Source organism: Lithobates pipiens, unplaced genomic scaffold (assembly GCF_037356315.1).
Source record: "Lithobates pipiens isolate NorthernLeopardFrog02 unplaced genomic scaffold, aLitPip1_a1.2 Scaffold_8, whole genome shotgun sequence".
NCBI classification, from domain to species: Eukaryota; Metazoa; Chordata; class Amphibia; order Anura; family Ranidae; genus Lithobates; species Lithobates pipiens.
The window spans coordinates 127,335,031-127,354,777 of NW_027507903.1; the positions used below are offsets into that span (position 1 = coordinate 127,335,031).

The following is a 19,747-nucleotide window of genomic DNA, read 5'->3' on the forward strand; positions in this document are numbered from 1 at the left end:
TATAAATCTCAAATTGAATATAAAGAAAACATGTTCCCTGGTAATACTTGAACATGAAATCAGGTTTTAGTTATTAAATAGATATAAGTGATGCTATAATAATAAGTGAAAAATTTGTGAATGGTCCTTCACAAATTATTTTTAAAGAATATTCCCTAGTAATACTTAAACATGAAACCAGGTTCAAACTCTTAGATACACATGAAAGAATGTATGACAATTAAAATGAATACTAGTGAAATTAAATATGAGTGAAAAAATGAACCCCAGATGACTCCGTAGTCGAAACGCGTTGAGTGGACCTCTTCGCAGACATCGCTTACCTTCTATTCATGTACATGCCATTTTGATATCTACAAAATGTGAGCTTTCCTTTTTACACTTATGTAATAAAGTGGATTCTGTGACAGTATTACGCTATGTTGGGTTTCTATCTTTATGGTTGTACACACGATACCATTGCCCCATCTTTCACCGGAAATTAATGAGGTTTTCGTCCAACTGGTGAGGCAGTGTAAGCGGAGTTCGCTGAATATCTACACCTATTGAATTCCATATATAAGCCTACAAGACTTGCCTAGCCAGGTCCAAGTCTTCCGGTGAGCCTCCCCCATTCCCACGGAGGTGGTGTTGATGCATGCATGAAGAGTACACTTTTGGAAGTTTTCCCTTCTGAAAATTCAATTTGGATTTCACATTTTGGGACTCATTTTAGCACTTGCACATTCTTTGAGAATAACCTGTGTAGGATTATTCATTTTGTTCATTTTTTTCACTCATATCTAATTTCACTAGTATTTATTTTAATTGTCATACATTCTTTCATATGTATCTAAGACTTTGAACCTGGTTTCATGTTTAAGTATTACTAGGGAATATTCTTTGAAAATAATTCATGAAGGACCATTCACTAATTTTTCACTTATTATCGCATCACTTATATCTATTTAATAAGTAAAACCTGATTTCACGTTCAAGTATCTCCAGGGAATATGTTTTCTTTATATTCAGTTTGAGATTTATATGGTGATACATACAATCTTATACAATTTTTTTTGGTCAGAGTGCTACACATTTATTTTATTTTCTTTTAGACAGATTATCCCCATAGATGTCAATAAGAAAACCTGAAAAACACTCAACACAAGCATTTTGCAAACATTTTATTGCATGTTTTTTGGCAAAACAGCAGCTCTCTACCCCTAATGCTTTCTGTTGGCTCAAATAAAACCAACTGAGGCTTAAATACACACGTAAAATGCTTGTAATACGCTTCTAAAACACTCCTAGTATGCTTGAAAAACTCTCAAATAAAAAACGCTTGGAAAAAATAAAAAAATAAATAAATCGCTCTGCTCAGATGGGAACAGGGCCTTAACTGGAGTTCAGCTTCAATTTGTTGGTGTAAATAAATCTTTTAGTGTATCTAATGCTTCCCTCCCCCAAGACTGACAATGCTGCTATCCAAAGGAGTCTCTGTGCTCCTTCATTCACAGTGGGGACACTCTAATACAGGAGATGTGTTTTACTGTCCAGATCACCACCAGGTAAAAACAGAGGGAGAAAAGGCTAAAAACAAAACAAATGCAGCCATCACATCTAATGATTGGTAAGCTACAATATATTACATTATTGGTGTTGGATTTTATACCACTTTATTTAAACAGGGCTACAAACTGACTGTTTCACTTTAGGAGTAAGTGACAGAGCCTATGGGATGGCTACCTAAGAGCCAGACCATCCCATACTCACCTACTTGGTGCTCCACCACCGTTCCTTCGTTGCAGGTAACACAAAACACCAAGTATTTAAAAAGTGTAGAACAGCATGTGACTTCATCCCATGATGCAGTGCTCACACGTAAGCAGCCAATCGCCAGGCAGGAATACCGTCACAAAATGGGGAGGGTGACATCATGAACCCTGTGTAAGCTCCAGCGCTATCAGACATAAAAGCTTACATGGGCATTTTGTGGCATCTGTGACAGGGGGGGGAATGCTGTGTATGAGTGGTCGCTTTGGGGAGGGGGCTTTAAAGAGATGCTGAATAACAAAGTGACTCTTTATTGCCTTAGTGTTGTGTAGGATTATATCACAAAGTCTTACCCGAAAATTCTTCTTGTAACTGTGTTTTGGACATTGTATCTGACAGTTGATGCAATTCTTCATTAGTATGTTCATCATTTTGTCTGTCTGTTTCAGGCATTTCTGTTACATTTACGGCTTCATCTTTATCCAAATCATTGTGTCCATATGTTTCAGACACTTCCTTTACATTTACTGCTTCATCTCTATCACCTTCATTATTTCCATCTGTTTCAAACGTTTCTTTCACATTCACTGTTTCCTCTCCATCAATATCATTGTGTCCATCTCTTTCGAATGCTTCTTTTACATTTACTGCTTCATCTCTATCACCATCATTCTGTGCATCGGTTTCCAACCTTTTGATTGCATCTACCTCTCCATTTTCATCACTAAGTGCCTTGTGTTGACTAAATTCATTGCTGTTAACAGTGTCTGTTCCACTAACCTGTTGTGGATGGTCTTTCACCTTTTCTTTGTCTATTTCTTGCTGCAATGTGTGCACCAGAACATCAGCTTCTCTTAACTTTTGTAATTCTTGTTTCATTAAATCTAACTTGAGTAATGTTTCTTGGCCCTTTTCTAGTTCGTCCTTCACTTGATCAATATCAGCCAGCGATTCCTTCACGCTCTGTAGCTCTTCCTTTAGTCTTGACAGCTCTTCTTGGCTTTCTTTGCCTTTTGTCAGTTCACTTTTTACATTTTCTAACTGAATACTTAGATCATCTGTTTCATTGGTGGCTAATTCTGCATCTTGCTGACCAGATTTCTCCTTCCCTATTAGCATCTCATTAATACTTTTTAACCTTTCTAACTCAATGTTTACTTGTTCCTGAGATTCTTTCCTTTCATCTAATTCTGCTCTTAGTTGTTGCACCTCTTCATCAACTTCTTGACTCCTTGCCAGTTCTGATTTCAACTTTGCAAACTCCTGCTCTTGAGCCCCTTTCTCCATTTCCAACTCTGACCTCAACCCCTCTAAACCTTTTACAGCGCCTTTCTCTTTGTCTAGTTCTGCCCTCAAGGTTTCTAGTTCTTCCTGAAAGTCTTTCTCCAGCTGAGCTCTGAATGTTTCAATATCATCCTGTACTTTCATGTCCAACTGCTGTCTTGCTTCTTCCATTTGTTTCCTGGCTTCCCTCTCCATTTCCAAAGCTTGTTTGGCCTGCTCTAGTTCATCTTGTACCTGTATTCCTCTTTCAACCTCTGTTCTTAGAGACTCTAACTGGCTGTTGACACTTCTTTCTTTATCCAGCTCTTCTTGTAACATTTGGTATGCCTTATCTTTGTCATCAAGCATTTCCTTGTACAGCACGATTTCCTGAACACTTTCTTTTTGAGACAGCAATTCTCGTTCCATCTCCCGATATTGCTCAGAGAGAACCTTGAAAGCAAAGAGGAAAATAAAAGTAAATCAAAAGAACACAATAGGAAAAGTAGTCAATATGCTTACTATTTAATGTGAACCCAAAACTAGGTTATGGACATTCAATGATTTACATATTCTTTGCAACCAGTAAATCCTATATTGGAGCTTAGTAGTTGCAGGCACTGTAGGACAGTTCACAGCTAAATATAACAAAACAGAAGCACTGCCCAAAGAAGTTCCCTGATGCAATATGCTCTTTTCTCTTAGTGCCTGTGCTCTGTGTTTACAGAATAGAAGGCTGCCAAATTACCACTGGGAGAAGAGAGATAGAGGAGGTAAGCTACCGGAGGCAACATTTAAAATGAATTGCTTCACAGTACGTGCAGCAACAGAGGCCAGGAAGGGCTTGTTTAAAGGGATTGTAAAGTCAGAAAGTTTACTAACCTTAACCACTTCCCACCCGGCCAATGCATATATACGGCCGGGTGGGAGCCGTCTACTTCTGATAGGATGTTCAGGAACGTCCTTCAGAAGGAGCGGGATCGCACGTGCGCGATCCCGATGTGCTCGTGTCACCCGGACACGGCACATCTCAGATCGGCAGGAGGGCTCTGTGATTGGCCCTCTTGATCAAATGACGGCCGTGTCCAATCACGGCCGTCATGTGATGTAAACAAACAGCCGGTTGCTAGGCAATCAGCTCCTCCTCTCCTCACACAGAAGTCATCGCTGAGGAGAGGAGAGCAGATCGCTGCAGCCGGCTGATGATCAGTGAGTATGAGCTGTTTTTTACAGCTTTTTACTCACTGATCATCAGTCTAGTGTAAACACACAACACACCACACAGTACAAACACAGTCCCCACATATGTCCCCATAACACACATGTCCAAAAAACATACATGTCCCCAAATAATAAAAACACATGTCCCTAATAATAAAAACATGTCCCCCACATATGTCCCACTAAAATCACGTCCCAATGATTATGTGCACACATATGTACGTGATCATCTGCACACATATGTACATGATCATTTGCGTACATATGTCCGTGATCACACAAACCAATTATTATACATTTAACTGAATTTTTTTTAACAAAAACATGTAGCAGAATACATTTTGGCTTAAATTTATGACAAAATTTGATTTTATTGGATTTCTTTTAAAATAGAAAAAAGAAAATATTTTTTTTTCCAAAATTTCCGCTTTTTTGCGCTTATATCGCAAAAAATAAAAAACGGAGTCGTGAATAAATACCACCAAAATAAAGCTCTATTTGTGCGAACAAAATGATAAAAATTTCATTTGGGTACAGTGTAGCATGACCGCGCAATTGTCACTGAAAGCGCTAGAGCGCTGAAAGCTGAAAATTGGGCTGGGAAGGAAGGGGGCGAAAGTGCCCAGTATTGTAGTGGTTAATGCATTCTATGCATTAAGATAAAAAGCCATCTGTGTGCAGCTGCCCCCCTCCTAATACTTACCTGAGCCCCATCTCAATCCAGCGATGTTGTAGGATTGTCTCAGCTGCCGGGGACTCCCCTCCTCATTGGCTGAGACAGCAGTGTGGCACCATTGGCTCCCACTTCTGTCAAATTCAGTCAGCCAATGGGGAGAGAGGGGGCGGGGTGGGGCCGCAGCTGTATGTGTGAATGGGCACAGGAGGCTGTGGCTCAGCAGGGTGCCCCCATAGCAAGCACTTTGCTGTGGGGGCACTCAACGGGATGGTGGGGCCAGGAGCACATAAGAGGGATCCGAGAAGAGGAGGATCAGAGCTGCCATGTGCAAAACCCCTGCACAGAGGAGGTAGGTATAACATGCTTGTTTTTTTTTTTAAACTTAAAAAAAAGGAGGAGACTTTCCAATCACTTTAAAGCTCCCCAACTAAAAATATGAAAATGCTTGTCACTTTAATCATATTCTATGTTTCAGAAGACTAAAACGTATAAAAGTTAAAGTGGACATTAACTAAAAAAAAGTGAAGATTTTATATGTTATAGACACTCTTAGAAGTGTTAATTGTACCTATGCAGCACCTGTACCATTTTGTCTTGAATTTCTGCTGAAAAATATCAGTGTACTTCCTTTTATATCAATTTGCCTAGGCACTCCTATGCCTACAGCCTTACATCTCCAGTGTGAATCTAGGGCACTGCTGCCCCTGACTTCAACTACCAGGAGATTTTGAATGGAGAATTTCTGATTTCACTTCCGTGCTGCTCACTGTTGACCTTTCTTTATTGTACATCACGGGACACAGAGCAGCCATAGTAATTACTATGTGGGTTATAGGCCACCTTCAGGTGATGGACACTGGCACACCCTAAACAGGAAGTTGCCTCCCTATCTAACCCCTTCCCATGCAGGGAGCACCTCAGTTCTTTTCGCCAGTGTCTTGGTCACAGTTGTCAGGTTTTGGTCACAGTTGAAGATGTGCTATGAAGGGCTCCACTGGAAAGATCCTTGCTGGATCAAACAGCCTTTGCAGACCGGGTCCATCCAAAGTGCCACTGAGGCCAAAGTGGATGGTACCCGGGCCTTATGACGGAAGAAACAAGGTTTTGGCTGTAAATGCCCCTCCTTGGAGGGCTGGACCCTGGGATCCAGTACTTCAGTTATGCATCTAATACCATTAAGTTTTCTGGCAGGGTGCTATACAGGTCCAAAGAAGTGGACCCCCGATAAAAAGAAGCCCAGTCCTTGAAGGTTTTTTTAAACGTAACATGCCGTGATGGGTGAAGATTGTGTTTGTCTGGTCTTAATCCTGCAGCGGGGAAAAGGTAAGTGAAGAATCTTAAGATATTTTAAATTTACTTATGGATTTCTTCTTTTGAGTTTCTACCACTAGAGGGTGTGAGAGCACATACCTTTTACATATTCCTCAGATCTTGCTCTGTGTCAGAATGGAGACAGCATGCTAGTCTCAGCCAGGAGAATTTTGCAGGGGGGATTCCTGGATAAGCCATGGTTAAGTGAGCCTTTACATGCAGGCTCTTTTCCCCCCGGGAGCAGGGGTGACAGAGGCTGTGGCGGATGGCCTGTGCCCCATCCCATCAATGGAGATTTTCTGATTTCACTTCTGTGCTGCTCACCGTTGAACTTTCTTGGAGACTGTAACATGAGTAAGCAATGCTCTGACACTACCAAGATGGCCACTTCCATAAAGAGGCATGCAGAACGAGGTTCACCAAGTTTTTGTTTTGACCGATTTTAAGCTATAAAGCGCTATATTTGTACCAGTTACACAAAATTAATCATTTTTAAATTCACAGGGATGTTTACCATTCTACACACAATGTTTTATATATACCTGTGAGGGATGCAAGAACCAGTCTACCAAATACGATATTTCTATTTTTGGTAATAATTTTATAATAAAGAAAGTAAATTAGAAAATATTTAATTTTTACCTGTTTTTGAATTTCAGCATTTTGCAACTCCTGCTCTAACATCTGCACCACCTGAGTGCGGGAGCCAAGGGCCTCGCTCTGTTCTTCAAGTTTTCTCTGAAGATGTTGAATCTAATAAGAAAAACAAATATTAATTTTCTGAATAGTTACAATAAATTAAGCCTGCCCAGAATAAATGGCATCTGGAATTGGTTTAGTAAGGATACCCATTTCAGTTCTCTTTGCTTCAGATTGTACACAGGAGGAGCAGAGATCAATTTCTAAAATGTAAAAGACAGAATATGCAAAACTCAGACACACAGTTACTCACATAATGGATTTCCTGATCTATCCTAAAAGACTATGATCCAGTTACATAATCTGAATTGGCTTTCAACAGCTTCGTTGAGAGCAATACTGTCTAGGCACTGATTGCATTATTTTGGGAAAAACAGAAGAAAAGTCTGAGTTTGTGGAACAAAATTCCCAAGAAACACACTCTAGACTGGTTTCAAGTAAGGTAAGGACATCACTGCAGAAGGTAGATGTGAGCAAGTCCAGATTAGCAGAATCTCTTCTCCTCTGGGACAACTGGCCTATGCCCCAGAGCCCATGCAAGAACATTTGTCAGGAGTGCAGTGGAGATTATGAATAAACTTAAACTGAGTGAGCCTATCGGCTGTGCTGATGACATCTTGGAAACCATTATCCATAGCTTCTTCCCATCTTTCCTATGCTAGGTCAGGGATATATAGAAAGCAATTCTGATAGGAAGAGTCAAATGGATTGGAGCCCTTGCCTTGTAAACAACCATATCAGGTGGTGACCAGTTTTGTGTGGTCAGAGTTGTACATCAAATGCTCCAACAGGAATACTGATAGTTCAGAGTCAAAGCACCAAATTGGCCCTTAATTGCATGACGTAGCAGCAAATATTAAAAAAATAAATGGTTATCAATATGGCATCTATCTTTAGGTGTCTCAAAAGAAATCAATTAAGCCTAAGTTCTTGCTTTCACAAGTTCCTATCTTTCTTGCGGCTTGTCTTCTATTTCTTCCATTTTCAATAGCCCCTTGCTCTTCCTTCTCCCTTCTATTTCCCCTTTGAAGCCCGCAATGTCCTGCCTTCACCTCTAATCTCTGTCTGAACTGGTTGGCAATCCAAAATATTGCTCCTAGCTACATTCTGCTGCCACTCGTGATTTAACCAACTATCAAAGCCCTTCTGCCACTCACAACAAGGCTTCTGGAAGCAGCTTATTTGAGATTATAAATGTGAGGGATATGGGAGGGAACAGGCAAGGGGATAGAGAAATCGCAGTTAGTGAGAAGGTAGTGGATATGGTCTACTGGAAAGAGCAGAGCTTTTGTAGGCATAGGGAAACATGTGAAGAGAGTGTGGGAAGATCAGATAACCAAAACAGAAGTGAAGACAGTATAAGGCCCACCTAGCACCGGGGTCACTAATCTCTGCAGCATGCACTGCTGTCACGGACTATAGCTACCCTCTGTGCCATTATATCCTTCCCTATTCCACTGTTATAGGTACCCTCCTCTTTTGTCCCACTTTGTATTCATTATCCCTGCCATTTTTTCTAGTAAGTACTTTATATATTTAGGGATTACTATTACATTGCCTTTATCTGCCAATGACTGCAGTCACCCCTCCTTTCTCCCTCCACCTACACAGATTCCCAAGGCCTTCTTTTCGGTTCTGCTATTCCATTACTAATCCTTGCTACCTCCTCTCCCATTCATCCCTGCCAGCATAGATTCCTGCGGCCTCTTCTTCCATCCATCTCTGCAATTACTGTTCCCAGATTCCTCTTCTGAAATACAGCTCCGTTACCACTGATCCCCTTTGCCTCTGATCTACACTGCCTCATCTATTATCCTACTCCAATGTCCAATTCATGCTGCCTCTCTTTAACCCCACACATTTTAGTCTCTCCAAGTTACCACTGCTGCTGTCAAACTATGCCCCAGGCTTATTCACTTATGGAAGGTACTGCATATTGGTTTCTCCTGCTTACATATAAATCCCTCAGAGATTAACTACCAGGAGATCAACTACAAAATCATCACAATAGAAGAACTGAGCTGGACCACAAGCAGCGGCTTACCAACACACTGCAGTAGTTGTTTCTCGTTCTGTATACTATGTAATTGTGCCTAAAACCATTAGGGTAATTTCAGCAAACAGGAAACACATTTTTTAAATGTCATCAAATTCATTGGAAAAAAAAAAAACCCCAACAAAAAACAACCCTTTCTCTGTGTTCATTGAAGGACATGGTAATTAGGGATGCACCGAAATTTTCATTTCAATAGCTGTGTGTTCCCGGCCGCGCGCCGTCACACACAGCCCCTCCCCCTTGTCCGGGCACTTTGATAGACAGATCATCCGTCCAATCTTGCGGGTGATCTGTCTATCAAAGTGCCTGGACAAGGGGGAGGGGCTGTGTGTGACGGTGCGGCCGGGAACACATAGCTATTGAAATGAAAGCTGTGATGTTCCCGGCGCTGTGATTAAACAGGCGGCGGAAGTGGCTCTCCTGCGCTTCAGGAGACCCCCATGATGGGTGGCACCGGGCCCCGCCCCCACCCAGGCCACACTCCCATTATCGGCCATTTGTCCCTGACCATCTCCTGTACCACTTCGCCAGTCCCTGACCATCTCCTGTACCACATCGCCAGTCCCTGACCATCTCCTGTACCACGTCCCCAGTCCCTGACCATCTCCTGTACCACGTCCCCAGTCCCTGACCATCTCCTGTACCACGTCCCCAGTCCCTGACCATCTCCTGTACCACGTCCCCAGTCTCTGACCATCTCCTGTATAAAAATATATATTTTTTTAAATATGTTTCGGTATTGGTGCTGTTTCAGTATCGGTTTCGGCCTAGTGTATTTTTCATTTTCGGTATCAGTTTCGGCACCAAAAAACCCATTCGGTGCACCCCTAGTAATAATATACAGTATAAGATAGTAACACTAAAAGTTTCACCTGTATTTATTTTCCCAAGTGACTGAGTTTTTTTAGAGTTCTGTTAAACTGAATGGATTTGTACTTTTTGTCTACAGTCAAAAAAATAAAGTGCTTCTACGAACACAGGCTCCACAGCAGAAGTCACAGCAGCCCCAAGGAATGGCGCTAGGAGTGACATGAGCAGGAAGCATGCCCAGTGTCGACAGTAGGGCACAGCAAAACTCTGGGCAGCAGTATGGCCACAGTGTGGCCCATGCACATAATCATCTAGGCTTTTCTTCTCATGTAAGAAACCCACCTGGCTGTCATGTCCGGTGAGTTATCTGTGTAATACAAAGACTTGCAGGTACTGCCACCTAAATATGTCAGATATGACTTTCTTCTCTATGGTTACAGGGGAAGAATTTTTCATGAAGTAATAAATTGTGGCACTAGTTATGTAATCTATAGAAAAACAGAATGCAATGCTTTGCAAAACTCATAAACCCATATTTTATTAACAATAAAAACATATAAAAGTATACATTTTTAAACTGAGAAAACGTACCATTTTAAATAAAAAATTAAGTTAATTTTGAAAATGATGGCATCAACACATCTCAAAAAAGTTGGGACAGGGCCCTGTTTAACACGGTGTAGCATCCCCTCTTCTTTTAACAACAAACACTGTGTAAAAGTCTAGTAACTGAGGAGACCAGTTGCTGGAGTTTAGGGAGAGAAATGCTGTCCCATTCTTGCCTAATATGGGATTCTAACGGCTAAACAGTCCTGGGTCTTCTTTGTTGCATTTTTCATTTAAAAATGTGCAGAGTATTTTCAATAGGTGAAAAGTCTGGACTGCAGGCAGGCCAGCAAAGCACCCAGACTCTTCCACTCCTACAAGGCCATGCTGTTGTCATAGATGCAGTATGCAGTTTAACATTATTCTGCTGAAATATGCAAAATCTTATCTGAAAAATACTTTGCCTGGATGGTAGCAAATGCTGCTCTAAAACCTAGATTTATCTTTTAGCATTGATGGTGCCTTCCCATAAGTACAAGCTGCCCTTTACATACCATCAGAGATGTAGGCTTGAGAACCAAGTGCTGATAACAAGCCAAAAAGGTCCCTCTCCTCTAGTCCAGAGGGCACAGTGCCCATGCTTGGGCTTTGTGACTAATTGAACTGCCTCTAGCAGAAGAGAAGTTTGGTCACTGGCAAAAAGCTGAGCTTTTCGTTTTGTACCTTGTGTAATTTTTCTGCAGGTGGGAACTGTGACCTAATAGTCAGAATCTAAAAGGTATTTTCCATTTTCTAAATAACCATTATAACATTTGTACTTTGTCTCTTTTTGTTTAAAAGATTGGCTTATACCGTATATACTCGAGTATAGGCCGACCCGAGTATAAGCCGAGGCCCCCAATTTACCCCCAAAAAACTGGGAAACCTATTGACTCGTGTATAAGCCGAGGGTGAGATATGCCTGTCCATCCCTGTGTGTGTGTCCATCCATCCATCCATCCCTGTGTGTGTGTGTGTCCATCCATCCCTGTGTGTGTGTGTGTCCATCCATCCATCCATCCCTGTGTGTGTGTCCATCCATCCATCCCTGTGTGTGTGTGTGTCCATCCATCCATCCATCCCTGTGTGTGTGTCCATCCATCCATCCATCCCTGTGTGTGTGTGTGTGTGTGTGTGTGTGTGTGTGTGTGTGTGTGTGTGGCCTTGTGTGTCCAGCCTACCTGTGTCCCGAGCTTCCGTCCGGTCCCGAGCCTCCGTCCGGTCCCGTCCCGTCCCGAGCCTCCGTCCGGTCCCGTCCCGTCCCGAGCCTCCGTCCGGTCCCGTCCCGTCCCGAGACTCCGTCCGGTCCCGTCCCGTCCCGAGCCGAGCCTCCGTCCGGTCCCGTCCCAGGATCACCGCTCTTCGTCGGCGCCCATTCCCCTGTTCAAATGCCGCGCCTCCCTGTCTGTGATAGGCGGAACACAATTTCCCAGCAGCCTGTGTTCCGCCTATCACGGACATCGTCTCATCCTCGTCCGTAGTACGAAGATGAGACGATGTCCGTGATAGGCGGAACACAGGCTGCTGGGAAATTCAGTGTTCCGCCTATCACAGGCGAAGGCGGAGCCGGAGGCGCGGCTTTTGAATTATAGAATGGCCGCTGTCTGTCTGCTCGACACGCTGATCGAGCAGGCAGACAGCGATGACTCGAGTATAAGCCGAGGGGGGCACTTTCAGCCTCAAAAAAGAGGCTGAAAATCTCGGCTTATACTCGAGTATATACGGTATATAAAAAAAAAAAAAAAAAAGCACACACACAACTCTTCACTACTTACCAGGAAAAAGGTATGTGCATATAACGTGCTGATATATGCAATTTGTGGATACCTGTTCCTGGTCAGTGAGTGATTGCAAGCAGGGATAGGGATAAGCCCTGGGACTTCAACCTGCATACCAATTTGCAATGGCAGAAACCATATATCTATTATAACTCCCTTAAAATTAGTCACAAAGGCTAGTCTTACCTCTTTTTCCTGTTTTTTGTGCAGCTCTCTAGCAGCATCCCCACTTTCATGAAGTGCTCTTCTGAGGTCATTAACAATTTCTTGACTGTCCTGAAGCTGATGGGTGAGAGTGACTATTGTCTCTTGGCTCTCAGAAAGCTGTCTTGTCAGCTCAGTAATGTTCTTTTGACTATCATGAAGCTCTCTTGTCAGCTCACTAATGTTTTCGTGTAGTTTTGAAGCACTTTCTTCATTGTTCTGCACACTTTGTGATATTTCTTTCAGCCCTGTAGTATGAGCATCTTGATTTTCATCTGGATTTACCTGAATGGCAACAAAGGAAATGTAAGAACATTTTGGTCTGACAGAAAGGAAAATACTTATGTATTAAAGTGGAACTTTACCCAATATCTGGGAGCATGCAGGATTTTTATTGTAGAAGAGAACATACTATGAGCTTGATTTACTAAAACTGGAGTGTGCAGAATCTGGTGCAGCTCTGCATAGAAACAAATCAGCTTCCAGTTTTTTTTGTCAAAGCTTAATTGAAAAACCTGAAGTTAGCCAATTGTCTACCAAGCACAGCCCGCACCAGATTTTGCATGCTCCCATTTTAGTAAATTAACCTCTATGTCTTTACTGCATTAAAGTATTCTTACCTGCTTGTTGGCAATGTACAGTGAGCTGAGCTTGCGCTGCTCAGTGGACATTTATGACCTCTGCCAAAAAAACTAATGCAATCTCATCCCAGCCAATTAAAATGGCCAGGGACGCAAATCAGGAAGAAAACCGGCCAAAAGGTGTGACGGTACTCGTGGACACTGTATACGCTGGGATGGAGGCGAGTATAGTTCTGCTTTAAGAATCAGAAAGAATGATCTGTATTTCTCTCCCAGCAACAAGTCTTCCATTTCTATTCTATGTTGCCCTGGCAACAGGAAAGTAAAGGAGGAGAAACGGAGACTGTTCTTCAAATAAGACATTTCACACATAAAAGCTCAAAGCAACGAATGAATGTTAAAAAAAAAAAAAATACCGCATATTTTGAAGGTCTGCTCACTAATGCAGGTGAAACTGAGAAAAGCATATACCTGGCTAGTTGCCGTTTTCTTGAGCTCTTCTATCCGTTTGTTTAGTATGGTCAGTTTGGCTTTTGCTTGAAGTTTTAATTTGGTGATTTTTGCATCAGAAGCTTCCTTTTCCAACTGAAACACATTAGAAGCAAACATGAAACATTCATGATTTAAATACGGTCTACTCAAGAAAAAAAAAAAAAGTGTAAATAAATAAATGAACCATAGTTAATATAGTAGTTAAAGTGGTTGTTAACCTACTTTCATATGCTAACATAATCTGTTTTGTCTCCTAATACAGTGCCCCCGTCTCTGTGTTTTATTAAAAAAATTCCACCTTTACCGTATTTCACAGTGGCTCTCAGCACTCATGTAACCGGCTGTGTCTCTCCGTCTGTCTGACAAAAACAGCGGAAGGGGCCAAGATTCTACCGCTGTCATTAGCGGGACACGAGGAGAAGAGGAGAGAGGAGACACGGACGGTTACATGATCGCCAGGAGCCGCCATGAGATAAGGTAAAGGAGGAATTTTTTTTAAATGAAACACAGGGACACGGGGCACTGCATTAGGAGACAGAACGGACAGTATATAGTGGTTATTCCTGCAGCAGGAGGGGGGTGGGGAGGCACTGTCACTAGGTGACACGCAGAGAGGGGAGGGGGGAGGAAAGAGGAGCAGGCTGTGGATGAAGGAGGCACGTACTCTGACCATGGTGTCAGGGCTCAGCAGCCATGATTACTGTGGTGAGTTTACAGAGGAGAAGGGAGAAACTGTCAGGATCGGACAGATTTTTTAAGTGTTACAGGGGTCCAAATTACACAGCACAAGCACTGTGCCTATAAAATGCTTTAAAAGGAGCTGAATCCATATTTTTTTGGGTTAACAAACGCTTTAAAATCAAACCTGTCAGATCCATATCCAGTGGATTCAATAACCATGTAGTGCAACGCCTGCTTTGCTGGATAGATTAGGTAGGTGCTCACATTACGTAGAGTTACCATCTAAGGATGACACATTTTGTGACTCAGCAATCTTCGTACAGTGTATGGTGACTCTAAGGCTAAGTTACCCATGCAAAAGCGTCATAAATGTGTGCAAACCCAGTCAATAACAAATCTTGACGCTACAAGTTGGTTAAAAGGGGCACCCGTGGTATTTACAATTTCAAAGCTCATCTAAGCGACCCCTAAAGGCTCCTCTCACACTGGAGTCCACCAGTGGATCTGCCTGCTCAGCAGGGTTATCTCTCTGGTGATCTCTGCTAATCCCTGCCGGGCAGGCGGATGACAGGTCTGTGTCCGCTCCGCTATGCAGAGCAGACATGGACACAGCCTCTATGGGTTGTTGGATGGAAACAGACCGCCTCTCTGTTTCCACACGACTGTCGTTTAATGTGATCAATCTGTTTTTAGCGAACAGGATCGGATTGAATGTCGGCAGGTGTCAACAAACACATGTCCAATGAAGCCGCCCTATAGAGAGCAATAAACTGATGGGCGGCCCCAATCGGTCCGGCCATGTGAAAGGGGCCTTAGTCCTTCCATAATCATTCAATTGTCAAATTTCAGAACCTCAGTTGCCTGAAGAAGTTCTGCCATTTAGCTGGGATGTGGCTTACTGTCTGGAGAGCCAAAGCTTAATCTTTAACCTATTTCCCACCAGCCGCCGCAGTTGTACTGCGGCAGGTTGGCTCCCCTGGTAGAACCGACATAACTGTACGTCAGTTCACCTTTTGACCACTAGGGGTGCATGCACAATCCTTGAGCCGGTCGCAATGACTGCCGGAAACCCACGATCGCTCCGCACAGAGACAGAAGGGAGATCTGTCAATGTAAATAGACTAATCTACGTGCTGTCAGGGGTTAATAAGAGCGATCTGTTGTTCATACTAAGTATGAACAACGATCAGTCTCCTCACCCAGGCAGTCCCATTCCCGCACAGTTAGAACCACTCCCCAGGATACACAGTTAACCCCTTCCCTACAAGTGATATTTACAGAGTAATCAGTGCTATAAAAATGCACGGATTGCTGTATAAATGCCAATGGTCCCAAAAATGTGTCAAAAGTGTGCGATCTGTCTGCCATATTAACGCAGACCCTGATGAAAATCGCTGATCACCATCATTACTAGTAAAAAATAAATAAAAAGCCATACATCTTTCCCCTATTTTGTAGATGCTATAACGTTTGTACAAACCAATCAATATATGCTTACTGCTATTTTTAGTACCAAAAATTATATAGCAGAATTCATATCAGTCTAAAAACTGAGGAAAAAAGTAGCTTTAAAAAAAAAAAAAAATTAATAATAATAATAATAATAATAATTGGGGATATTTATTATTATAGGAAAATGTACAAAATATATATATTTTTTTTAAATTGTCGCTTTTTTTTGTTTATATCAGCAAATAGTTGGGATGGGGGAGATGACTGTCCTGGAAGGTGTGTACAGCCGGCTGATTACTTCCAACGGCTGACACTAATGGTAAAACCCTGTGCCCTGTGGTTAAGGCACATTTTTATCACCCCTCAACCGCTGCTCTTGCTGCTGCTGGGGGTGTACACACACTACTCCTGCAATTCTTTCCGACAGGAATTATACCCCCTGTTGCACTCAGTGGGTTGCACCATCCGCCGAGTGCAACCTATTTAAGTGAATGGTGCTGGGCTGCAAAAGCATGGTTGTCTGGCATGCTGGGAGTTAAAACAGACAGCGAGGAGGCACTACAAGGTCTCCTCATCACCTTTCCACTGCTGTCGGATTAAAAAAGACCTAACTGACTAAAAAGTGTTAGCTGGAGTTTGGCTTCCATTTGTTACTGCATCTACATCTGCGAGTACATCGAACACTCCCCTCCTCCCAATGCTCTCCAAAAGGTGTCTTTGTTGGCATCCAGAGTGTAAGCATTCTAATACAGGTGCTGCTTTACTGGCTAGATCACCAGGTGGAAACAGAAGGGAAAAGCATGAAAAAGAAAAAACAAATGCAGCCACCACTTCTAAGGATTAGTAAATTGCAATAATATATATTACACTTTTGATTTGGGGTTTATTATCGCTTTAAGGATTGGAGGTCATCATATACTGATGTTAAAGCGATACTAAAGTCTCTTTTTTTTCTATAAAAATAAAACAGATTATACTTACCTGCTCTGTGCAGTTGAATTTGCACAGAGAAGCTCCTATTCTGGGGTCCCTCCTTCCTGTCAAGTGCCCCCACAGCAAGCACCTTTCTATGGGGGGCACCCGAGCTAAAGTTTTGTGTATCTATTCAGACACGGCGCTGCGGTTGGGCCCTGTCCCCTCTCTCTCTTGATTGGCGAACTGACTTTGACTGACAGGAGGGAGATTTCTGGACAGCTGAGGCATGCGTGTACATCTGGATAGAGATGGGGCTCAGGTATTGGGGGGGGGGGGCTCAGGTATTAGGGGGGGGCTGAGGTGGGAGCTGCACACAGAAGGTTTTTTATCTTAATGCATTAAAGATAAAAAACCTTTGCCTTCACAACTGCTTTAAGCCTTTTTTTTTATTTATTTTTTATGTCAAAGTATTTTATTGAATTCCACGCGTACATCAATTTCTGAATCAACAAATTCGGATAGCCTTAAAAATGAATTCAACTCTTATATTAAACGGCTGTGTGAAATATATTTGGGGAGAGATGTGGGCTCTCGACCACTGATACCGTCTGTGGGATCTAGCTGTGTCGGTGGAAGCGGGGATGCCCTACCTCCTGTTTTGAAGGTGTGAAAAAACAGAGGTAGCTGCTAAGCCTTTGGTTAGCCCTCGAGATTGTTCAGTATAGCAGAATCTCTGTATCTCCCTAGGTGGCCTGGAATCAGCCTGGTTTACAACTGGTTCTAGCCCTTTAGGCAACTGCTTTAAGTCTTTACGACTACGCTTGCCATTGAGGTTTACTAGGCATGGCTTTATCAATGGTCCATTTTTGGATTTGTAATCATCTTCATTGGACCCTAGCATGTATAAACTTTAGGGTTCACATTTGTCCCGTTTTGTTTAAATGATGGCAAGGCTGTTTGCGTAATTGTTTGTGTAATTCTGCTCTATACCATGCAAGTGACATCATCACTCATGCAGGTACTCAGACCGCTGCCATTTTCAAGCAGCGCGACACAGGTTGTAAAGTTTCCTTTTGTTTGATACAAACCAATACTTCTGACTACCATGTGAGGGTTTTAAAATGTGGATTTGGCCATTAGTCTACGAGTATACACTATGAGCCCTCTTCTTGTTTTTTTGAGTATGGTTGCTTGCAAGGAAGGAGTAGAGTGATTAACCCTTGAGCTGCCTGTTGCGGGGAGCATTGGGTCCATTATAAGATATACCTATTTTTACACTTCAGAAGCACTGCTGGACCTCCTGTAATTTAAGGGGTCATTTGCTAAAGGTGAGTAGATCTGATGCACTTGGGAGTGCAGTGAAGACACTGGATTACTGCACGATCTGTAGAGCACTTTGATAGACACTTTGGATTATTACACTTGTTTGTTGCATGAAGCACAATATTTTTGCGAGTGGAATATAAATTTAGAAATAATTCTATATGAAAACAGTGAAACACAGATTTTTTTCCTTCTCTGAGCTATTGTCATTTTTGGGAAGAAAAAAGGTGAATGAGAATCCTTTCAAGATTGAATGTTCAAGTTGATGAGGAGTGGCGGAACCCCCTTTCCTTCCTTGATGAGAAATGCGCTTATAAATCTTTTCTGTTGTAAAAGGGTTTTATTTATGAAATACGGTTGCTTGCAAAGGAGTGGAGTGATTAACCCCGGAGCTGCCTGTTGCAGGGAGGATTAGACTTATTGGAAGATATACCTCTTTTTACATTTCAGAAGGTCTGTTGGACCTCCTGTAATTTAAGGGGTAATCTGCTAAATGTGAACAGATTTGATGCACTTGAGGGGTGGAGTTAACAAACCGGATTACTGCACAGTGTGAAGAGCACCCTGTTGCACTTGTTTGTTGCATAAAGCACAATATTTTTGTGAATGGAATAATTTTATATGACAACAGCAAGCACTATGATTTATTAGCCATTATCAGTTTGGGAAGAAATGATAGCCGAGAATCCTTTTAGGATTGAATGATGCAGTTGATGAGGAGTAGTGGAACGCCCCCTTTCCCTTCCTTGATGACAAATGCACTTGTAGACCTTTTCTGTTGTAGGGAGTCTATTTATGAAGGCGAGTGTTATTTGGGAGAGAACAGGGCCCGCAGCGCTGAAACGGAATGACATCGGCTGTCTGTATCAATATCAATAGATTTTGAAGATTTTGGAGAGCGGGTGGGGAGTTGCGGATCATCTTTTCTCATTATTTGGGAGTGCACCTTGTGAATATCGTTGCCTATATGTTGGGAATCTTACTGAAGATAGAATTTAGATTTTTTTTTTTTTTAAAGGCGTGGACTTTTGAGTTTTAGGGCAGTTATTTGAATATATTAGACTTTTTTTTTATATATAGATTTCTGTTTTGGCAAGATTAAAGTATAGGTATTTGTTCAATTAAAAGTTATTAGTGCCGCACTGTTTTGATTTGACTTTCAATACAATGCAAATGGCACGCATACAAAAAAAATAAAAAATGTATTAATAATAAAAAATTATATATATCAAATATTGAGGTTAGATTTAGTGTATTTCCGCTGATCTGCTTCCTCCCTCCCGTTTTTGACAGGTACCCTACCCTACTTCCAGGGGACGGCGCCGCAGCACCATCCCTCAGAAATTATGCCCCCCTTCTCCTTCCCTCCTGCCGCCGGGCCAACTATAAAGTGCAGCGGGCTTTGCTCATGTGCAGTAGGGAACCAGCTGTGAAGTTGAAATGCTTCACTGCCGGTTTCCCCTACAACAAACGGCGGGGGCGGCAGCAGATCCGAAAGTCGGCTGGAGTGTCGACATCGCAGGCTCCCTGGACAGGCAAGTGTCTATATATTAAAGGCAGAACACCACTTTAAACAAGAAGGTAAGCTCAATGTTATAAAGTACAGAAAACACTTTCCAGGATACGCAAACAATGCAAAAAGGATATGATGGAAAAAACTGCAAAGCGTGAAGAAAAACAAAGCTGCTCAAAAGCTTGTGCAAACAAAGTATGTTGTATTTTAACAGATTTGATTTGTCTATATTGGATGCTTGAAAGGGCTGGCATAGTGGTAAATGTAAAGTACTGCAAATAAAAAATAACACTATACTGTTTTTAGGTTCAATTTGTTTTAGTGTAAGGGCCTGTCTATTCCTAGTGACATTACTCGTCAGACAATTCAAATATGGGACCACCTGACATCCAAACTTGGTCTATCTAAACCTTTGGAGCCTATGCTAGCTTTACG

General features: G+C 42.2%; 1 protein-coding gene and 1 long non-coding RNA gene across 3 annotated transcripts in view; one reads left to right on the forward strand and one right to left on the reverse strand.

Annotated features, from left to right (window-relative positions):
- Positions 1-19,747, forward strand: part of LOC143962110 (uncharacterized) — a 767,356-nt gene that overhangs the window by 173,699 nt on the left and 573,910 nt on the right. The window lies entirely within an intron of this gene.
- GOLGB1 (golgin B1) overlaps positions 1-19,747 on the reverse strand; it is an 89,693-nt gene that overhangs the window by 45,797 nt on the left and 24,149 nt on the right. For both annotated transcript variants that reach the window (XM_077471017.1, XM_077471016.1), the window contains exons 4-7: positions 13,408-13,521; positions 12,338-12,640; positions 6,866-6,976; positions 2,106-3,468 (exon numbers count right to left, since the gene is read on the reverse strand). In XM_077471017.1, coding sequence (XP_077327143.1) covers positions 2,106-3,468; positions 6,866-6,976; positions 12,338-12,640; positions 13,408-13,521 — 1,891 coding nt within the window. The remainder of the gene's footprint in view (positions 1-2,105; positions 3,469-6,865; positions 6,977-12,337; positions 12,641-13,407; positions 13,522-19,747) is intronic.